We start from the raw sequence: 22,448 nt of genomic DNA, 5'->3' as shown, positions 1-22,448 counted from the left end.
AATATGTTCTAATCTTCTAGCTCCTTCTCATTCTCTGGCTCGTTATATTTTCACCTGTGTCAAACTTGTTCTCTCTTCTACCTGTCTCTGTAAAACGCTTCTGGTAAAACTGCCTCTGAATTCCATGAACTGAACTGCTGTTGAAATCAACTCCACTGCACTACCCCCAACTCACTGACTCAGTGAACTACCCAAACAGAACTGACTAGAACTCAGAGATCTTCATGCCTCTGTCTCCTGAGTGCTGGGTTTAAAGGTGTGTACCACCAGGCTTGGACCTAAGCTTTTCTTTACCTGAAACTTGCTCTATACCAGGCTGGCCTTGAACTCAGAGATCTGCTTTCCTCTGTCTCCTGGGATTAAAGGTTAAGGGTGTGTCTGTATTCCACCTGAATCACACAGACCTAGAGGGTCTTCGGATGTGATCTCTTGACTGAGCAACCATGTTCTGAATTAAAATTCCTCTACACAGACAAAGTTTTGATTGCATACCTTAGTAGACTGTTAGGTTAGTTGTTAACCTTTTTCTTTCCCCATTGAGTAAATAAGGAAACAAATTCAGATTTTCTAACTACAGATTCTAAACTCATTGTTGTCCCAACCTGAGGGGGAAAAAAGCTTCTCTAGGTAAACTGCAGCTGATTGCAGCCCAGCGTATAAGTGCATTTGTTCACTGTAGAAACCTTCAGCTACACGGTGAGATTCAGTCTCAACACATACATGTATATGGATATTCATGCATAAAATAAAACAGATTCCTTCAACCCCAGCCAGTTTTTCTCCATATTCTGGCTTCTCATCTGGAAAGTTAAAAGTTGTTTAGCCCTGTGCTCACCCACAGTCCCAGATGCTTGTTATAGACCCGGCTACAGAACCATCACAAGCACACACACACACACACACACACACACACACACACACTTTGCTAGCATGTCCCTGAAAAGAAGTCTAATAAGATCGAGCAAACTTCTTTGCAGTTTCATTCTCTTTTCAGTCTGTTCGAGGTTGCTAAATTCACTGTTTTTTGTTTGACTTAAAAACAGTCTGAAAGTTGCCTAGTGTAGTGTGATGCGCGCCTTTAACCCTAGCACTCCAGAGGCAGAGGCAGGTGGGTCTCTGAGTTCAAGGTTAGCCTAGGCTAAAGAGTGAATTCCGGGACAGTCAGGGCTACACGGAGAAACCCTGTCTCAAAAATAAAATAAAATAAAATGTCTGAAAGTAAGTTTTCTAATTCACCCTACAACATAAAATAAAGTCAGCTACTGCTTAAGGCAAAAGCATTCAGTTCATTTAAGTACAGCTGTATTGGGGAGACTTCTGTAGGGAAATCCAAGGCTTACTTCCCAGATTAGATGTGGGGTAATGAGCTCATCCAAGGGGGCGGGACAGGGCGGGGCGGGGCGGGGCTCCATGGATCTATTTTTAAAGTGTTTATAAGCCCATCCTTCATTGCCAAAGACAGCAGACAAAGGAGAGACGAATCATAAGTAGCAGGTAGAGGCAAACTCCGAATAATCTGGGTTTCCGCAGAAAAACTAAAGGGTAACAGTACTTTAGTTTCAACAGAGACCGGCATGCTCGACTTTCTGGACAGTTCTAAAAGTCCACGAAGTTAGGCCCCAGGACGGCCGGTGCAGGCTGCTTTTGACAACTCCGGGCTGCTTGGTTGGCTGCTCTCTCTGTGTGAGAACCGAAAGGCCAGAAGGGGAGCTACAGAGATTCCTGTAACCACCAAAGCGATGTCCAGCGCCACTCAAGTCACAGCACTCTCACATTTAGAGTAATTGCAGACCGCTGGTGAGCCTTCCTCTCCGTGCAAAACTATGCTTGCTTGCGTGCACCTTAAGTTTCTATAACGTTGCTCACCCCAGCTCTCTTTCCCTTACCTCCGCCAGCGGTTTTCTTAGGAAGCCATTGAAGGGCAATCCACTTTTCACAGAGGAATCGTGGAGAGGTCAACTTAAGGGGTGTCTTGAACTTGGTAAGGGCAAATGAGCCTGGGGACTGTACAGAGCAGAACGTGCAACTCAGTCATGGGGACACTGGCTCCACAGCTCAGCCAGGGACACTCCCCCCCGCCCCCCGCCGCCGCCCCAGGTTTCGTCGGTGGGATGGAGATGATGTCAACGTGACTTTTCCTCTTGTTCTCCGGGATCTTGCAAAGTCCCTGGCTCTTGGTAGGTTGTTGATGCTTGGGTCATTTGGAGCGAGGATAAGTGGTGCTGTACTGGAGTCTTGGAGGCTCTTTCCTCCTAGAACTGTCTTTGGACCTTGCCTTCAGTAAACACTCTAGCAAAGGATCAAACCTCTAGATTATTACCCGGAGCTAAGGGCCAGAGGGATACCAGCAGGCAACTCCCATAGTGGAGCGGCATCCCCAAACAGCTGGTTCCAGCAGGCTAAAGATCATAACTAGTCGTGCTGACAGATACCGCAGGCGACTTTGGCCCAAACTTAAAGCGCAACCTGGAGCCGGGGTTTGCGGACTTGGCCCCGCTGCCTCGCCCTGTGTATCTGAACCGAATCCGGGCCAGACTACCTGCAATCGGGTAGACAGCCTCCCGAAGCAACTAAGAGAGCGCGTCCTCCCGGCGGGTCAGGAGGACGCGCTCAAACCGCAAGCTGGGCGCTCCAAGTCCGGGGCGGGATGAGTTCGCATCAGCGCCCCGCCCGGTCCCGCCTCCATCTCCACCCCGCGCCCCGGGGCCGGAGGGTGGGAGGGCGGAATTTCCCAGCGCGGGGGCTCCGGTGTCCCCGGCCAGCCGGCAGGCTCTTTCTGTTTACGGAGAGAAAGGGGAAATGGAAAAGGCGGGGAGGAGGCTGGCGTCGGCTGCGCCGCCCCGGGGCCGGTTCAGTCGCCTAGAGTCAGGGGCGCGCAGCGCAGCGGTCTTCCCGCGGCCGGTCCCCGGCCTCCCGTCCGCCGCTCGCCCTCGGGACTCCCGCACGCAGGCCACCCGCTGCACACAGAGCCCGAACCCCCGGCGGCCGCACGGAACCCTCAGGTAACCGGGGTTAATGTACCTTGAGTAGGTTTCGGGGGCGCCCCTCCTGGGGTGCCCAGGAGTTCCCACTCTGAGCCGGAGCGTGCCTCTCACCGCGGGGCACTCGGGTGGCCTGCTGCACGCAGGTACAGCTGGAAAGCACCTTGCGCAAGGCCGCGGGAGGTGTGGGCTCCCAGCTCCTCCCCCTTCCTCCTTCTTCCCGGATCTCGGGTGACCAGTCAGTGCCGGCCTGGGCTGTGGCGGGGGAAACGAGGACCCGCGCCCACCGCGGCTCCTGTGGGGGACGCTGCCTGGACGGCTGCAGTCTGGTTGCTGAGCCTGGGTGAGTGCAACTTGGAAGCCGAAGGACCCCCGCTTGGGTCGCTCTGTTGCTAGGTTCTTTTACAACATGCAAGCTCTTTAAGGCTTGGTTATCTTAAGGGGCCAGCTGGACCGGGAGGGAGTGTGGAAAACCTATTTGGGTCTGGGGGCGGCGGGGGGGGGGGGGGGGATCAGATTTGGGTAAGGGGGGGGGGGGAAAAAGGCAACGTATTTGCTTAGCCTTGCGAGGCTTCTGCTGAAGCACCCAGCTTTGATGGATCTAGGCATGTGTGTTCTAGTCCTTAAAGACTTTCTCCTATAGAATCGGAACAGGAGAGTTGAGGCGTCTGGAAATTTTGAAGCAGAGTAGATTTGCTTCTGCAGGGCTGGGGAGCATGTTTCTGGGACTTTCTCAACAGAAAACTACATTAAGAAGAGTAGTAAGAGGTTGTTTCAGTGGGGGGGAAATCCTTTTTGAAAATATGGGAAGTAACACAAGATATTCCCCCATTGCTAGGCAGAATATCAGGACTGTAGTCCGCATTTACTGCTGGGCAATTCGAGGTTTGTGTGGCTAGAAGCAGCCGAGAGCGTCCATTCCTCTTTTTTTTTTTTTTTTTTTTTTAATAGCTGCTTTCTGAACTAATTCTAAGTTAATTAATTCTCCATTCTGCTAGAACGGCTGGGTTTTATGGTGAGCATTTGTACTCTGACTCCAGGGGCAGTCATTTTAAGCTGAGCATGTTTGTCACTAAGCCGGAGTGCCTTCACTGTGCACGAAAAGGGCCACACTGGTCCCCCGTAGCTCAGAAGCCATTAGCAGGTGATCTGGTTAGTTCAGTCAGGAGAGTACAGGGCCTTTCCATGTTCTAGAGGCTGCTGGGGCATCTGGGTTGCTGGGCAGCAGATCTTTGTGACAAGAGCCTCTCAGGGATTGAGCAAGCCCTGCAGAAAGCCTCAGCGTTAAACACTCCTCCATGTCTCTGTCCTCTCCTCCGTGTGTGTGTGTGTGTGTGTGTGTGTGTGTGTGTGTGTGTCCATTTGGTGTGTATGTAGTATCCTTGTCTGATTTCTTAGGCTTTAAGCAAATCCTATAGGAAGAGTGCACATTTTGCTCCAGCCTCTCTGTAGGATTAAAAACCCAAACTGGTCTCTCTAGAACAGTGCAGCGACTATGGAATGTTTGGATCCGCCTCCCCTCCCCCCCCCCCTTTATTTTTCTTGAGTCAACTTTATTTTTGTTGTCAGGCCATTTATTTGATAATTCATTTTGGGAGCCTTGTGTCCCTTTACCCAGGGGGCCTTAAAGTCAACCATTTTTAACTTCTGTTTTCCTAGTAAATTCTACAGTTGCAGAAACTGCAACCAATGTCTCTGTGAAACTGAGGTCAAAGCTCTCTGTGTAATGAGACAAGTCGGGGGGGGGGGGACTTGAACCACAGATCTTCCTCAGTGTAAGATGTGGAGGAGGCACTGGTTTAAGTGTGGTGATAGCAGGCATCTGCATTCTTCATGGGTTTGGGCCCTCCTTCATGTTTCTCCTTCTGTTTCAGCAGAGACACAGTCTTTAAAAACTTACCAGAGAGAAGTCTGGCAAACGGGTGGACAGGCAACTAGGAGACAAATCCCCCGTGGAGATGAGAAAGGGGGGTGGCATGGTATGGGCTGAGCTGGGTCAGCATCTCAGTGCTCAGCATAGCGCTGATTGTTGCACAGCAGACACGGACGGGGAGCTGTGTGCACAGGAACTTCTTTAATTGGATGGTAGGTGCCGTCGCTGTGTCCGCTTTGCAGCTTGGGGAAATCAAGGCACAGAGAGCTGGAGGGACTTGCCCAACATCTCATAGGCAGAGAGGTCGGTGGTGCGATTTGGCTATAGGAGAGGAATAATTTAATGTGGGTTGGATGCTAGATGCTTTGCTCAGACACAGCACATCAGAGGCACGTGACTTGATCGTGTGTACAGGTGGCCCAGGTGGAAATTTCCAGGAACTTTGAGCTGAAGCTCCAACTCTGTACAGGTGTGTGGCTTTGGTGGAGTAATATTTTGTTACTTGTGTGTGAATGTGTTGGTGTGATGTATGCACGCACACATGTTTGTATGTGCGTATGTATATACATATCACACAGGTGTACAAGCATGGTATATGTATGTGCTGGTACATGTGAAGGTAGGAGTCAACACTGGGTGTCTTCCACTGTTTGAGGCAGCTCTTTCTTTAAACGGGCTCATCTAGAGTTGCTAGCCAGTGAGCTCTGGGGAGCCGCCTGTCTCTAACCCCCAGCACTCAGTACATGCCAAGTACCTGCGCTTTTAAGGCCCGGAAGCAGAGAGGCTGTGCTCTCTAGAGCAAGGTGGTTTAAGTCAGACAGGCTCGGACATTCTCTTAGATCTCTTAGGTGCTCTTATCTTTTCTCCTTTGTAGTGCAGCTGAGGTATCTTAAGAGCTGAAGGCTGGCATCACTTTTATCATGTGCTTGACTTCCTTTGTTACCTACGATTCCTAAGCGTAGCCCCTGATTGTGTGGGACTGAACTGTCGCTCTGGCCGGTGAAGTCAGTTGCTTTCTACCTGTGGCCTGTTTATAACACATTTGTCTTTCCTGTCCTTTTCCTACTATACTAAAGCTTCTCCAGGCCAGTTGACCGAGGTATTAAAATAGTTTTCTGGGACCCTCAACATGTGTCAGGAAAGAACTGTGACTCACAGTCAGCAAGTCACCCTCTCATCCGTGTTCATGTTTGGCACATCTAGGATCCCAGGCTCCTGTTCCCTTCTCAGAGCTCTCCAGTTTATTTGCAGCAGATTTTTCCCACAAACATAACATCCTACCATCTCATTTGCTCCAATTAAACTCTGTTTTACATGCTTTCTTCTCTCTGGGGACTTAGCTTACTTGCCAAGTTAGTTCCTGAATTTTAGTCAAATAGTTCTTTTTCTTTCAATTCACTTTTTTTCTTTAAAGCCACAGTGATCTTTCTGGGGAAACAATGAATTTGTGCCCGGTCGGTGATTATAAAACGAGAGAGCCTCGGCCTTCAGAGAGCCACAGGACTCTTTACTGTGTTTGTGCTTAGTGAAAGTTTGTTTTCAGTAGCTAAAGCTGATGCCACAGTGAGTAACTTCCAAGCACTCTACATCTCGGGTTTTCCCCTGCAAAGTGAGCTGGCCTGCAGATTATCTAAGTCCCTCTGAACTTGGCACTGTCCACTGAATTCACATGTGTGAGTAAAGAGGGATCTTTGTTATGAACAGAGGCGTGGAGGAGCAGATCCGCAGGCCCTTTGGTCTCTGAGGCAGATACATTATAGTGAAGGAGTGTTTGTGTTTTCTTCCGTAGACTCCCCGGCAGGCACCACAGTGATGGAGTACATGAGCACTGGAAGTGACGAGAAAGAAGAAATTGATTTACTGATTAAGCACTTGAACGTGTCCGAAGTCATAGGCATAATGGAAAACCTTTATGCAAGCGAAGAGCCAGCAGTGTTTGAGCCCAGTCTGATGACCATGTGTCCAGATAGCAATCAAAACAAGGAGCATTCAGAGTCGCTGCTTCGGAGTGGCCAGGAGGTGCCCTGGCTGTCATCTGTCAGATATGGGACTGTGGAGGACCTGCTTGCCTTTGCCAACCATATCTCTAATACCGCAAAGCATTTTTATGGACATCGCCCACAAGAATCTGGAATTTTATTAAATATGGTATGTTTCTTCTGATCAGTTGAGTACTGTGTGTTCAGCTTTACTGACGTGGCTTCCCTGAATGCACAGCTTGGCTGAGGGTGGCTAACAGACACAAGTCTCAAAGAATGTAATTATTGGTAAGAATCACCTCTGTGTTAACAATGGGAAGGAAATCTTCACGAAAGTTCCATTTCAGGAGTCTATAAGTTAGTAGTAATTCTATGAAGAAGCAATAATGAATATGCTCTGTTTTCTCAGTGGTTGGGCATGCAAGATAAGCACTGTCCCCTCGGACTACACCGCCCCCAACCCTTACAGATGTGTTTTGACAATTCCTTTAAAGGCTCATCATTATATTCAGAGAAGAGAGGGTCTTAATGGGAGTTCATCAGGCAGAGATGAATGAAGGCTGGCTTAATGATTTTGAAAAAAAAAAAAAACACAATTATTTTTTCCTCTTATCACATTTGGTTAAATTTGGTTCTTGCAGAAATGCAGCATATAGGTGGCAAATAGTTATCCACAGATTCACCCTCTTTAAGAGGCGATGACCCATAAGTGATGGAGTTGCTTAGTCATCCCAAGTATGCAGATAATCCAAAAATATTGTGTCAACTCTCTGTTGCCACAATAGTTGGTCAGGTGGAATGTTTAGGTGTGTCTGGAATCGTCAGGTCCTTAGTGTGTCAGAGGTGAACACGTGGGCGATGGATAAGAGGTGATCTAATTTTGTCAAAAGGACAGTTTGCTAAAGAGTAGGTGGTAAATTGAAAACACACCTGTCGATAGGTGCGTCTCTCCTTCTCTCGGTGTGTACAAACCACAGCATGGCCTGTGCTGCAGATCTGTTGCCGAAGAATCTGAGTCAGGACAAAGGAAATAATAATAATAAATAATAATTTTTTATTATCATCTCACATTCATTTAATGAAAGGCAGCACAGTAATTCAGGTCAGCTATGTAGTGAGTTGTTTTGCTAGTGGACAATTGTTTGGCTCAGTATGAAGCAAGCTCAAGTTCTGCAAGGGGTGTGACTTCCTTTAGTGTGGGTCCGCCACGCCACATTTAACAGTGGACGAAAAGCTTTGCCTGTGGAGTATGACTTCGTTTTATAAATGGGAATTCATCATTTGAAGCAGGAGCCATACCTGATTTCCTCAGCCAGAGTAAAGCTAGAGGAGCAGGCATCAAAATAACACACGTGTGAACAGCGACAAACACAATGCTGACCTAGTTCTTCCTGTTTTGTTTTGTTTTGTTTTCAATAAGTGATAAATGAAGACAAGTGGGATGAACTGAGCATTCTTGCCTGTAAATATAGAGGCTTAGGTGTGCCTGCCCTCACTGAGGAGAGGTGGACCATGCTCTGTGAACACAAGGGAGTGTTAGGCACTTTTAAAGAACACCGAAAAGCAGCTTCTTATTTCTCTTTAGGGGTAGAACCAGAAGAGCTAATGCAGAAAGGGCCGGAAACCACAGTCATTAGCAGGAAGTGAAAACTTGACCAGCAAAAGGTGCAAGTGAAGTTTTGTCATTCCTCGCCACAGAGCCCATGCTCCATAAATGAGCAAATGTAAACCAAAAAGAAGATGTGAGATTCAAAGAGACCATAAGAATCATAAAAAGCACTTGTATTTTTTTTTGTTGTTGTTGTTTTTAGTGCTGAGGGATATAAAATATACAGCCAGAAGACCAAAATGAATGGAATGATGGGGAACAGAATGGAATTATAGCCCACAGACATGTGGATCTGACCCCATTAGGCCTGCGCCTCTGGGGATTGTGTTTGACTTTCCTGATACTGGCATTTAAAACGAAGTGGTTGCCTATGGCTGGTGGCAATCTGTCACAGCTGTGTGCCTATCATAGGTGATTGCCTATGTGTTGGTCTCCGGTCACAGCTGGTGTGACATAATAGTGACAGGCATGTCTTGCTTTTAACCTCATCGATTCTGGTGTGGCACTTTCTGTGGACCCATCTGTCATCTAGTCAAGACCTTTCTTTTCTCCTCCTCCATCTGCAGATTTAGCAAAGCTGTGTGCTTTGGGACAGCTTTGCCGTTTGTTCTTTGTCTCTCTGTATTAGAGAATTAGCTGCCTCCTAGATTGGGCCCATAGTAGTATATGTTCATAATAGCTTCCTACCTAGGGATAGAAAGCCTTATTTACCTGCTTGTTCATTTGCTAGACAGAGCTGGGACAGTCGCAGTGTATCGGGCTATTCCAGGTACTGGATAGAGTTCCAAGTAGTCTGTCACTGCCTGGTGCTACAGGAGGCAAAGGAACAGGTAAAGCAACACGCTGTGCTCAGCCACAGCGTATCTACACCCTGACAGCTGTGGGAAGGCTTAGACAGGATTTCTCACACCCATGAGTATGAGGAAGGGAAGGAAAAAGGAGGATGTTGGCACAGGCTTCCAAGAGGAATCTTGATGCCTTATACCTTGATCTTGATCTTATACCTTGATGCCAAGGTATAAACATCAAGTTGGAGCCAGGCAAACGAAGTGAAGAGGGTTTTGAGTGAAGGAACAGCATGTGCAAAGGCTCAGAGGCACAGAGATGTGGTGTGTTCAAGCAGCCACCGCCTACCGTGCTGCAAAGCTAATTAGATAGGGTGGAGAGGCACAGATAAAAACAATATCCCAAAGCATGGGCATGCCGGATGGTTCTCCCAGGCTTGGAACTATATGTGTGCTATTTCCCTGAAAATAATACCTGTTTAATATTGCACTAGCGTCCAACAAAACCCAAGGAGAGGGTATCAGGAGACTAACCTAGGGACCACTCGGTGTCAGAGTGCAGAGTTCTTTATAACCAGTTTGTACAAGATCCGGAGTTGAATTGAAAGTGAGTCCCTAAGCATCCAACCCTGCTGCTTGTAGGCAGATCCAAGACATCCCCCCCACCTCCCCCTGTATTTGTTCACTCACAGTTACTGGTGTGGCATTCAGAATGATGACCTCAGGACTTAGTTATGGGGTTGAAGGGTCCAGCTCTCTACCTGATGTTTGAACCAGGCAGTTCAGAATCCTAGTGGAACTATTTGCTTTGTTCTTCCAGACCTGTTAGGAAGAGCACTGTGTCCAGTGCTAACATTCGTCACGTTCTTCTTATATACAACCCTATCCACCTCTGACTCCCCCTGACCTTAGATTCTACTCTTTGCTCCACTCTCACCCCTAGTAAGTGTCTGTGGCGGGTAGTGGTGACGGCTGAGGGTTCTGAATTCAGAGCCTGGTATGTCGTTTGCCTTTGAAATGGAAACCCTTACGGCCTGTCTTCCCAGCCAGCACGTGAACATGGAGGTCCACTCAATGGCCAGGAGGGTAGGAGAGGCGTAGCTTAGCCTTTGTTGTAGAGAATCTGTTTCCACAGATGTAGTGGAAGACCTCTTCTGCTTCACAGGAGCCAGGTCACACAGCTCATTCAATAAAACACCTAAGAAATGTCCTCAAGTACTGTCCCCCCCCCCCCCGTTCAGTGTACAGCAGTCTGGTGGAGGGTACGTCTAGTGTCTGCCCTTGACAGTGACTTTGGTAAGTTGGAGAATTGGCAGAGATAAGCAGCACAGGGTTCTGCTAGGTTGTTTAGAGGGGACCCTAGAAAGGAAGAAATTAAGGATTAAAAATCCATGTCAAATCCAAGCAGGAATAGTGTTAGAGAAAGGCCCAGGACTGCTGTGAATGGCTCCCTGGCTGGGACTTGGGCCTCACCAGGTGAGGTCAGGAGGCTTTGAAGAACCCGGGTCTGTCCCCTAGCATGGCTTTAATTATAGCCTTCTGGTACCCCAAAGGCTCTTAGACAAAGAGTGGGAGCTCCGGCTGTGGGGGTAGGCAGACCTGTGTGCAAATCCTAACTCTGGCACTGATTGGAGAGTTGCTTCACCCCTTGAAGCCAGCCTCAGCTATGCAATGGAAATAAAAATAGAACCTAGCTCGGGATGGTTTGTAGACTTTGATGAGACAATGCAAAACAGCAGCACTGCTCCTGGTCCTTAATTAGCTCTCGATGTGTGTTACATGTTCCTTCCCTCGATCCTCTTGGATGGAATAAGGGGATGGAGCTGGGTCATAGCACACTTAGTTTGATCAAAAGCCAAACTCTCATGAACATGGGTTAAACCCTGAGATGGTTAATCAGAACATTTTGTGAAAGACAAGAAGGGCACCCCAAGCAAGTGCAGCTGGAGCCCTAGCTCTGTCCAGATGTGGAGGAGTCCACAATATCCTCAGCATGCTGCAAAATGAGGTCTACAGTGGCAAGCAGCAATGCTTACTTGGAGAGGCGGTCATCATATTTTAAAAGAAACAAGATCATGCTCTCTACTTACTTCCTGAAGGACCTAAGCAGAAGCACCCTGTAACTATTAAGTTTTAAATTTGAATTTGAATTTTGCATTTCCAAATATTGGGTTATGCTTCACTTCCTCCCCTAACAGCAAGCACGTGTTTGTGGACTGAGAAGCTAAATTAGCAATAATGGAGGTTGAGTGAGCAGCCCTTTGCTCACAGGCCTATAATGAATAGCCACCTAGATACACCTGCGGTTAATCAAGTGTTTGCTCTTCTCCTATGGCTTACAGGCTCCACGTTTTCTTCAGCTAAGTACTCTTTCAGTCATAATCCCTAAGTAATATCTCAGGCCAGAAAAGTCTCCAATCACACTGAGCAAACAGCTGGCACTTGGGAGACTGTCCCTCAGAACAGTTTTGACCAGCGGTTCTCAACCTATGGGTTGCAGGGGCCTCATGTCAGATATTTACGTCATATAGATTTATATTACAACTCATAGCAGTGGCAAATTCATACAGTTATGAGTTAGCAACAAAAGAGTTTTCTGCTGGTCACCCCAGCATGAGGAACTGCATTAAAGGGTCGCAGCATTAGGAAGGTTAAGACCCACTGCTCTAGACATTTTAAGAGCATGTGTTCCAGGCCATGTTTCCCATGGACTACCTTTTTGTCTGAATTGGGGTATTTACTTTTCATTTACTTGCTTAATGTCTTTGAGACAGGCTTGCAGCCCTGACTGGACTGGCCTTCACCATTCTGCCTCTGCCTTCCCGGTGCTGTTTTTCTGTTGTGTCCCACCATTATGGACTTCAGCTCTTGCTGTTCTACGTGGCTGGCTTTGTTTCTGTTTTTGTTCTTTGCATCGAAGCATGTTTTGTTTGATGTTTGTGTATTGGTTGGACGTCAGTCCCAGGACCCTTTGTGTACTCGGCAGGTGCTTTACCACGGAGCAGCAAACACTCACGGCCCCAAGTCTGCTTGTTCTGAAAAGACCAGTTCTAAAGGTTTTTGCTCATGAACCCTTGGAGATGTGGACCCACCTATCTCTGCTCATGGCTGCTCCTCAGCACCAAACCTGTCCCAGGACACATATTAGGCATGCAGTAAAATTAAGCGAGGAAGCCAAAGAGAAACAACTCTGCCCTTCTTTATTTATGGAGCATTGAAAACTCATGACTTTGGCATCACACACTGGTTCCACGAGCCTCGCTGAGCCTCAGTTAATTTCCATGCTCTCTCTGTGTGCATCATGCATGAGTAATAGCCAGGCAGACGAACAGGTTAGCACATTTTAATAGAAACAAGTCAACCTCGAGGCTGAGGTGCAGCCTTTGTTTTTAATCTTCGGGTCACCATCGTCAGGCTCCTTAGATAAATAATTTTTCAACTTCTATTTGGCATCTAACTACTCATAAGCATTTGGAAATATGAGCAGGTTAGACCAGGAACCTGTGTCTGTTACAAGCTTTCTCTGTCTTGCTCAAGTTCTAAATATAGCCTGTAATGTCAGAATTACACACGGTCCTACCGCATTGGAGTCCTATGTGTCAGAATGTTTCTGAAATAGCCTCTACCGAGTGGGCTTCACCGTAGCATCTTTATTTCCTCACAGGTAATCAGTCCCCAGAATGGACGATACCAAATTGACTCTGATGTTCTCCTTATCCCTTGGAAGCTGACATACAGGAGCATCGGCTCTGGTTTCGTGCCACGGGGGGCCTTTGGAAAAGTGTACTTGGCACAAGACATGAAGACCAAGAAAAGGATGGCGTGCAAACTGGTGTGTGCATCCATACTTTTGTGTCTGACTTCCTAGCTTGGGGTTATTTGCCTTGACCCCAGGTTCTACTCTTACGCAGGGTCTTGCCTAAGGTTCCTACCCTCAAAATGTCTGTCATTTCTGGAGTGGCTGGTGACCTGGACCATTCAGCTCATACATCTCTACTTAGGTGTCTTGTAGCTTGTAGTCTAATTAAAAGAATGGTTTTGTGTGTTTGTCAAATGGCTGTCTCCCTTAGATGGGAGCAGGCAAGCAGGGGAGATAGAAGAGCAGAGCCGGGTGTAGCTCCTGTCCATGGCAGGCAGCAGAGACTAGGAAAACAGGAGTTCCTCAAGACTGGAGATTGATAGGGCTGAATTCAGACGTACCAGTTGCTGAAATGGCCCCATCTCTTACTAAACAATGGCTTCTTAAAATTAATGTATTGCTACTTCAGCAGACTGCTGGACAGACTGGCAGCTGAGAACATCCACATCCGCCGTGAGCCAGTAGCTTCGGTGCTTGGTCACACCCAGCAGAGGTGTGTCCATGTGCGTGACTATTCTGGGCTGTTCATTTCAGCCCTGTTTGCTGAAGTAGCACTCTGGGAACTTCCCAGATTCCATCAGGTGAACACTGATGCTCTGTCACCCTACACCATAGAGAGAAAGAGTGGTTTACACTAAAGCATTGTGGGTGCACCTCAGAGCCCTTCCACTCGGAGAGTTAGACACAAAATAAGATCTCCTATATGAGGTTCCATTTATACTAAGAACAAAAACAGAACCACAGATTCGGCCAGGTGCCGTGACCCTTGCAACACAGTGACTGCAGAGAGTCGGGGGACTCCTGAGAACTATGGCGTTTTTACTTCAGTCGGGAATCACATTCGTAGGCCCAGTGGATGATTCATTGGGTTTGACACCATTATAAAGTGTAATGGAGTTAAATATTATTTTCTATTCTTTTCGTAGTGCTTGAAATTAAACCTGGGACCTAATTTATCCTAAGCAAGTACTCCACCACTGGGCTATATCTCCAAGCCCCAGTGTTTACTCTCGACTTAGCAAAAAAGTAAAATAAATACTAGTTGCCAGATCCTCTGTTTCTGTCTCTCATACTAACCACAAGACCAATAATGTGTTGTCCTTAATTTGTTCTTTAATTATGATTAACCTAGGTAAGCCTTTAATACCACACTTGGTGGGCAGAAGCAGGCAGATCTCTATGAGTTCGAGGACAACATGGTCTTCATAGTGAGTTCCAGGCCAGACAAGGCTACATAGTGAGTGAGACCTTATCTCAAAAAAAAGGAGAAAAAAAGAGGTAAAAAAAAAACAACAAAAAAAAAAAAAAAAAAACACAAAACAGACTGACTAGATAATCTATTATTTAAAAAAAAAAAACTATTTGAAGTAAGTTTTTGAAGTGAGCTGTTTGAAGGATCTATCTACAGGGACCCTCCCAAACCGTAAGTTATCTCAATAACTTTTATAAAAATCAGAGACCCGGTGTTGTATTTGTAAATTCTACTACAAAAGTGTGTGAAAATGGCTTTGTGAGTTGGTTGTCCTTTTAGTATTTGTAATATTTAAATATTTAAGGAAATATTTTTCTTAAGAATATCAAATAAACAGTTAAAAATCCCAGACAGGCTCAAAAGGATGGGGTCTTGTGGATGGGGCTGCCTTCCTGAGGATGATCACTATCAGGAAGTTATTTTCTCAGATATGTGCATGTCATCATTTTAAAACAATATCTGAGCTTCTACAATTGGCCTTTTGCCCCAGCACAATATTTGGAGATATTTTGGAATTACTCTGCTGTGCAAATACTGTTTAGCACAGTTCTTCTTGATGGAGGACTGAGTTTTCATAGGATATAAATATGGATGAGCACTTATTGTAAAGGCTTGAGCATGAAGGGGCCAGTGACTTCATTGGCCGCACAATACGGTGAGATCTTGAAAAACACAGTGTTCTAGGGGCCACGGAGATGCTGTGTATTGATCATTGGAAACTCTCTTAGCTCATTCAGTATATTGAAACCTATTTTCGATTCCTAAACTCTAAATGAAAGGATTTTTTCCCTACCTTGTTTTTAATGTCTAAAAAAATTATGTCTAAAGATGACATAATGTAGAAACGGGTCTGTGGCAAACATTTTTTGATGCCACAGTGCCCTGTTGTACGCATCAAAGTGTCCTTGTGTTATGTTGGCTTCTGGTTTTCGGGTTGATCTGAATTACCTGGGGTTTGTTTGATCATCTCGGGGTTGTTTAGACTCTTGTCCTTGTTTTGTGTTGCCAGATCCCCATAGATCAGTTTAAGCCGTCGGATGTGGAAATCCAGGCTTGCTTCCGGCACGAGAACATTGCTGAGTTATACGGTGCAGTCCTATGGGGTGACACTGTCCATCTCTTCATGGAAGCAGGCGAGGGCGGCTCTGTTCTGGAGAAGCTGGAGAGCTGTGGGCCCATGAGAGAGTTTGAAATTATTTGGGTGACGAAGCACGTTCTCAAGGGACTTGATTTTCTGCACTCCAAGAAAGTGATCCACCACGATATTAAACGTGAGCAGTGGGTCCTACTCACGTTGGGGTTTGATGGGCCTCGTTAGACGGAGACCAGTGAGACACTCTAACCCGAGGCGCAGGCAGTACAGCTCTCTGCAGACACAGCTCGTCTTCATCTTCCTTTTTTGTGTTCCTGAAAGAGCTCATAGAAGCAAGCCCAGTTGCTAAGAATGCTAGCAGCCGGAAGCGAGGGTGATGCCTGAACATTGATAAAAGATTTATGACCACATATCTGTTGGTCTGTTGGGTGTGCTGCCTCTGTCCTTGTGTTGTGATTTAAAAACAACAATGCAACACAGAGGGTATGTATGGCAAAGGGGTAGAACTGCTTAGCTCGCACAGGCCCTGGGTTTGATGCAAAAGCACACGCAGACACACACACACACACACACACACAGTAGTTTACTTAATGCAAACATGGAGGCATATATTTTTGAAGAACAAGTATTTTCTTAATTTTGAACCATAGCTTGGCAACAATTCATTAAGCAATCTCTTTAAAAAACAATTGCTACACCTCAGCTACGGTGTAGAAATAAACCACAGAGACTCACTATCGATCTTGAATACCTAGTGCTAAATTGGACAACCACAAATTTAACCAGAAAGAAAATATATAAATATATATTTTTATATATATATATTTATATTTATATATATATTTTTTTTTTTTTTTTTAAACACCAGTAGGTTGATAGTGGTTGCCTATATTTTAAAATTTGAAGCCCAGGCCTTGAGCTTTGCTGATGGTATCTGCCCATGCTGGGTGGGTTCTTGAAAGGTCCAAATGCTTTTCACCTGACCTCTTGCCTACATGTCTCTTCTGGGTGTGCTACGTCTGTGTCATTATCAGAAGCATTTCTTTTTCCTCTGATTGGGACTCATTGTTCTAGATGATGTTTTCATGTTGGGTTGGGATATAGTCACTCATATTAAAAATTCTTCTCATTGCAGCTAGCAATATTGTATTCATGTCTACAAAAGCTGTTTTGGTGGATTTTGGCCTGAGTGTTCAAATGACTGAGGAGGTCTATCTTCCCAAGGACCTCCGAGGAACAGAGGTAATTAGTGTGAAACTGTTACTATCATGTTAAGAATAGAAACAATGTTCTAGAAATGCTGTGGCAAAGAACAAAGAAGGGGGTAAAATGACAGCATTCAAGCATCATTGTCATCAGAACAAATTTATTTTACTTTTTACCTTTTTTCTCTGCTGTTTATATGATAAGACTTTAAATATATATGATTATATTTACAGACATCACTTGTTACTGTGTTTACATGTGCAACACAGAGCACTTACAAACACATCAGTGCTGAAATATAGGAGCAGCTGAGCGTTCCTAATCCAAATCTAGAGAGCTATGCAAGAGCTGGCGAAGTCAGTAAGTAAAGGTCCTGCTGCACAAGCCTGAGGACCCGAGTGCAGATCCTGAGAGCCCACACAGAAATGAGAATGGTAACCCCAGTGTGACGATGGGTAGATAAGAGCCTCCTCCAAACCTCACCGGAGCGCAGCCTGAATACACAGCAGCGAATAAGAGATCCTGGCTCAAGATAGGAATGTATTATGTGACACAGGTGCAGTTCACAGGCGCACATCAGACAGACAGACATATAAAAGATGGGGAAAAAAAACCCCACAGGTGTATCTGAATATTCCAAAATATGAACTCCCAAATCGGAGATGTTTTTTGATCCCAAGCTTCTCAGATAAGGGGTATCAACTCAACTTGTAGATTCAGAATTCTCCTTTTAAACAATTACAGAATAATGGCCAGTTTATAGTAAGCCTTGTTCTTTAAAAGCATTATTTCTTCCTTAAAATAACTTTACTGTGGGTAAATGCTGTTATTATAGCAGACGGGTGATTGCTTTATCCTATTTTGTAAGAAGGCAATAAACATGGAGGGAATGTGACATGGTGCCTGACATAACTCAGTTACCGGCAGAGCCTGAGCTTGAATTCTTAGAGAATAAGGAAGTAGGCTTTTTTGTTTTCCTAGTCTTTATTTTCTAAGGATTTGGACTCTAAATTCTGGGTAACTTACTAACATGTTACTGCATATCAAACAATGGCTACTCCAGTTCTTGTTTCAGTTTTTGTTTGTTTTGTTTTTTCAAGACAGGGTTTCTCTATGTAGTAATAGCTGTTCTGGACTCACTTTGTAGACCAGGCTGTCCTCGAACTTAAAGATTCACCTCTGTTGTTCTGGCTGTTGGCATTTACTGAGAACTGACAACCAAGGCTGGTCTGTCTTTTAGCTAGGAATAGCATAAGCCTAGAGTTTCGTCAGCACAAACGCACCCTGTTTGAAGCTATGGTGATAAAATATAACTAATTGGTAAATCAAAAGTGAGGCTAATGGGAAGCTACCTGGGAGCTAACTGGGAAATCCCTTCCGGGTCTGAAGGAGTTTCTGCAACTCCTTTGTTTTGATTTGATTTCTGTGAGACAGGCCTTACTCTGCAGCCCAGGCTGATCTGGAATTCATAATTCTCCTGTGTCAGCCTCCACCCCTCCCCCACTGAGGTCAAACTAGCTCTGTAGGCCTCTTTTTAAATTAAAGAATGTTTGCTTCCCACTTCTGAAGAGTGTCTTACCATGGTAGAAAGCCTGATCAAACTTAATGCTCAGGGCATCTTTCTCAGCACTTTTTGGCATTAGTCAGGAACTCAGTTCTGGGACATTCCACCCTCTTCTCTGGAACCAGTTTGAGAAACAAACTATTTATGGTATTAGAGGGGAAAAAATACCTTTTGCTTCCTGGCAGTGCAGTTAAGTTGGAAATTATGCAATGTTGGAGAAAAGCTTGAGTTTCTGGGATTCTCCATCAGGATGGTTGGGTGTAGAGTCACATATCTTGGCCATCAATAAATTCTTTTTATTTGAGTTTGGGATAGCTCAGGCTGGCCTCAAATGCACTGTATAGCCTTGTCCTCAATAGCCTCTTGTCCCTGCCTCCTGTGTGCTAACTAGAATTATGGGGCATATACCACCCTGAGTAGTATTTAGATGAAGTATTTAAGCCAGAGATAATTTCTGTGTCTTCACAGACAGTAAGCACAGTTTCTTTCTTAACTGTGTTTGATTGTTTTCAACAGCAGGCTCAAAGCTGGTCCTGTTGTCTGTTCTTATATCCCGCCCCTGACAGTTGTGTCGCTTGTAATGTCTGCACAGGGCTCACAAACAAAAGTTTGATTATGGCCAGTGTGAAAACGATAATGAAGTCCCGATGCAAACTTTCAACATGTCTGTTTTTACTCCTTATGCTAAAGAGCAATTTAAACATTACTAGCCAGGCAAACAGGCAGGTTTGCTTCCCATCAGAGTACGGATCCCTTGGCTGTTGGGAAGCCAATGACCATTTCATATTTCTGCAATATAGCTCACCAACACAAGCCACCTCTGGATCTCTCCTCTCCCTGCCCCCTTTCTTCCCCCTCCTCCACCCCCTCCCCCTTTTTGTCTGCGTTCCTTTTCAGAGTGTCATACTGTTAATGTGAGTGTTACAGTATAGCCACATATACCCAGAGTTAATTTGGCAGGTATTTGTTGGGTTTTAGTTACATGGCTCAAAGGGAAAATGTAGGAAGCCTAAATAACATACTAGAATCACTTTGCTGTTTTCTTACTTTCTTCTGAGTCTAGTGTTAACGTCTGTAAGCTAACACACAGTGGTCATTTGCGCATGTGCTAATGCAGTCTCTTCTCCTTGCTGTGAAACAGGAGGCCTTGCCTCTGACCTCAAGTTCCCCTGCTCTTGCCCGTTCCTGGGGTCTAGGGGGGACACTCTGGGGCAGGGCTCTCAGTTCTGACCCAAGCCTTCCAGGCAGCCAGCCCAGAGGCAGACCTTTCTGACCTGCCTGTTCTGGTTCTGTCCAGAGCTTGAGGAGGAAGAGACATTTGTTGGAAGCCCCTGGCTGTGTGCCCAAGGGCCTGCACCCCGGTCACTGTGACTGACTGGTACTGTCAGCTCCAAGCATAGGCTGGGCATTTGAATTTAAGAGCTGTAACCCCGCCCATACATACAGTTTGCTTTGTACTCTGTGTGACAGAGGGAGAAGAGGCAGGCGTCCTCCACTGACAGTAATTTAAGCACGCAGTTCCTTTCTTAACTGCATTTGATTGTTTTCAACAGCAGGTCCACCCTCTTGGCAAGTTGTAGATGAGTAACTCCTTGTTGAACACAGGGTATGATGTTGAATGTTTAATTTTGTAACCCTGTGATTGAGATTATGTTTATTAAAAAGGTCAAGAGACCATACTGTGTGCATTGTCTTCAGGGAAAGTGGGGGGGATGTGGGGCTCCCTGTAGCCATCTTGCTGAGGGCAGAAGGAAGCCAGCAAGGAAGTGTGTTTTAGGAAGGAGTTGAGCAGGCTAAGATGGGGAAACTGGGCAATTTCCCCGTTTTTGTAAGCTGATTTTCTACTTATTTACTCAGAAATGAATTCTGAGAACTCTAACCCCTTCCTCATGTTCACATGACAGGATAAAAACTTTTTAAAGCTGAGGACAGGCTGAACATCATACCTGAAAGGCTTGGGGTCAGGAGTGGTTCATACTTTTGACCCCTTCCCTCCTGCCACGTCCCCTCCCCTACCTCCTCTTCCTTTTCTTCCCTTCTATATTCTGCTTTCTTCCTCCCCTCTCCTATTCCTTTGCTTATTCTTTTTTCCTTTCGCTTCATCTTGAGGCATTTGTGTGGTGTTGCTGTGACTGATGCTGAGGATGCCCCAAGTAAGGACACAGGGTTCATTAACCTAAGAGACAGGCAGCAGGGTGTTCTCAGTGGGGCTGTGTTCTTCCTATGGTCTGTCGTATGAGGTCAGATGTGGAATTTTCCACTTGTGGCATCATCCTGCTCAAAAGCTTCTGATTTTGGAGCCCTTTGTACCTTTTCATTAGAACTATTTCATTAGAATAGTTACACGTTATGTCTATGACAGCCCTAATCATGGATTATTAGTGACTAGAGCTTTCTCTTTTTTTTTCTTTTCCATATTAAATTTAGAAACATAACATTCAGAGAAACTTCCCCTACTTACTCAGCATCAACTTGTGAAATCAAATGCAAGTTATGCTTAATTTGGTTTATTTATTTATCTCGATTTTTTTTTTTTTTTTTTTTTTTTTTTTGAGATAAGGTCACAGTCTGAAGCCCAGGCTATCCCTGAGCTTGTGGCAATCCTCTTGCTTCAGACTCAGGACTTACCCACTTCCACTTCTAAGCCATTAATATAAATACCCTGCAGGATTCTGCCACCTGTTAGCGAGTAAATGATACATGGAAAGAGTATATATGTAGTCTCAGTTAAGTCTACGAAGAATTGGGGTTTTAGTAGACAGATGAGTGTGTACATTTAATAGACAGATGAGCATAAGTGACGAACGAACATTTACAGATCGCTGATCAGTGGGAGATCTGAAAATGATCTGTAAATCAGTAGGTTCAAAAATCCAGGCTCTTTGCCATCAGGGAAAGAGCTGCTCTTTGTCACCCTGCAATGATGCCTCCATCAAACCATCCTGACTCTAAAGAGTATCTTGGGACTTTTCTTGGCTTGAGAGATACCGCAGGAACATTCCCTCCGAAAGCCAGAGCATACAACAAGTACCACAGAGGCAAAAGAACCAGGTTCTAGAACTGGACAGGAAGAGGAAAGGTAGATAAAGGATGCTTTCCTTGTCTTTTTCAGATATACATGAGCCCCGAGGTGATCCTGTGCAGGGGCCATTCCACAAAAGCAGACATCTACAGCCTTGGCGCCACGCTCATCCACATGCAGACAGGAACCCCTCCCTGGGTGAAGCGCTACCCCCGATCAGCCTATCCCTCCTACCTGTACATAGTAAGTGAGGGGCAGCTGGGCTGGGTTCAGGGAGTCCCACCATCTCAACAGCACAGCAAGGAGATGGTTGATGGTAAAACTGTGGCCTGCTAAGAGGTGGTTGCAAATTCCATTATTGAAATGAAAGGCTATTCTAATGGAAACTGACTAAAATGAGTAGGCATGATTTATAAGCTCTCCCACTCTACTTTTTGGGTGAAAAAACACACTTAGAAGCATCGGAGTCCTACAGCTCTGTCAGCCAAGGAGGCTATATATGTTCATTGAACATCTTTGAAAGGAAGAAAGTGTAATGATACTGCTTTCTGTTCCTCTCAAACTCCCCTCTCTGGCATAGAATGTGGGAAGGAGGCAGATGCAGGGATTTCCCTGTTGCTGCAGCCACCTCTGGACCCCACAACAAGAAGCTGTCACGGCTAATTCAAACACAGCATGCACTCTTTGCTACATTAAACCAAAACGAGTTTTACTGCCCCCAGGAAGTTGAAGGGTATATGCCAAGGGTTGTGCAGTGGGGCTGGGGTCACTCCCACAGCCTTTACTGTTGAAGATGTGTCTCTAAGCCGTACATGCTGACACAGCCGGTTTGTTGGCAGATCCACAAGCAAGCACCTCCCCTGGAAGACATCGCTGGTGACTGCAGTCCAGGCATGAGGGAGCTGATAGAAGCCGCCCTGGAGAGGAACCCCAATCACCGCCCGAGAGCAGCAGACCTACTGAAACACGAAGCCCTGAATCCCCCTAGGGAGGACCAGCCACGATGTCAGAGTCTGGACTCTGCCCTCTTTGAACGGAAGAGGCTGCTAAGCAGGAAGGAGCTAGAACTTCCTGAGAACATTGCTGGTAAGACACCCTGCTGTGCGTGTGTGGGCGTGTGCCTGAGGAGCCACTGGCCTCCCTCCTTCTGTCCACAGCAAACCTCTGATGTGGTCCTGAGTGTGTGTGTGTGTGTGTGTGTGTGTGTGTGTGTGTGTGTGTGTGT

General features: G+C 45.9%; 1 protein-coding gene across 4 annotated transcripts in view; it reads left to right on the top strand.

Annotated features, from left to right (window-relative positions):
- Positions 1 to 1,487: 1,487 nt before the first annotated feature.
- Map3k8 (mitogen-activated protein kinase kinase kinase 8) overlaps positions 1,488 to 22,448 on the top strand; it is a 23,300-nt gene continuing 2,339 nt past the window's right edge. The window contains exons 1-7 of one of the 4 annotated variants that reach the window (XM_055629149.1): positions 1,488 to 1,797; positions 6,644 to 7,002; positions 12,892 to 13,059; positions 15,348 to 15,609; positions 16,567 to 16,673; positions 21,314 to 21,466; positions 22,063 to 22,309. In XM_055629149.1, the coding sequence (XP_055485124.1) occupies positions 6,667 to 7,002; positions 12,892 to 13,059; positions 15,348 to 15,609; positions 16,567 to 16,673; positions 21,314 to 21,466; positions 22,063 to 22,309 (1,273 nt within the window). In that variant the 5' untranslated portion in view covers positions 1,488 to 1,797; positions 6,644 to 6,666. Of the gene's footprint in view, positions 1,798 to 2,149; positions 2,178 to 2,705; positions 3,003 to 3,244; positions 3,325 to 6,643; positions 7,003 to 12,891; positions 13,060 to 15,347; positions 15,610 to 16,566; positions 16,674 to 21,313; positions 21,467 to 22,062; positions 22,310 to 22,448 lie in introns of those variants that run through there. The other 3 variants (XM_055629148.1, XM_055629146.1, XM_055629147.1) reach the window with 3 other exon arrangements.

This window comes from Psammomys obesus, unplaced genomic scaffold (assembly GCF_907164565.1).
Source record: "Psammomys obesus unplaced genomic scaffold, mPsaObe1.curated_primary_1811, whole genome shotgun sequence".
Lineage (NCBI taxonomy): Eukaryota > Metazoa > Chordata > Mammalia > Rodentia > Muridae > Psammomys > Psammomys obesus.
This window is presented reverse-complemented; position numbering and strand designations above follow the sequence as displayed.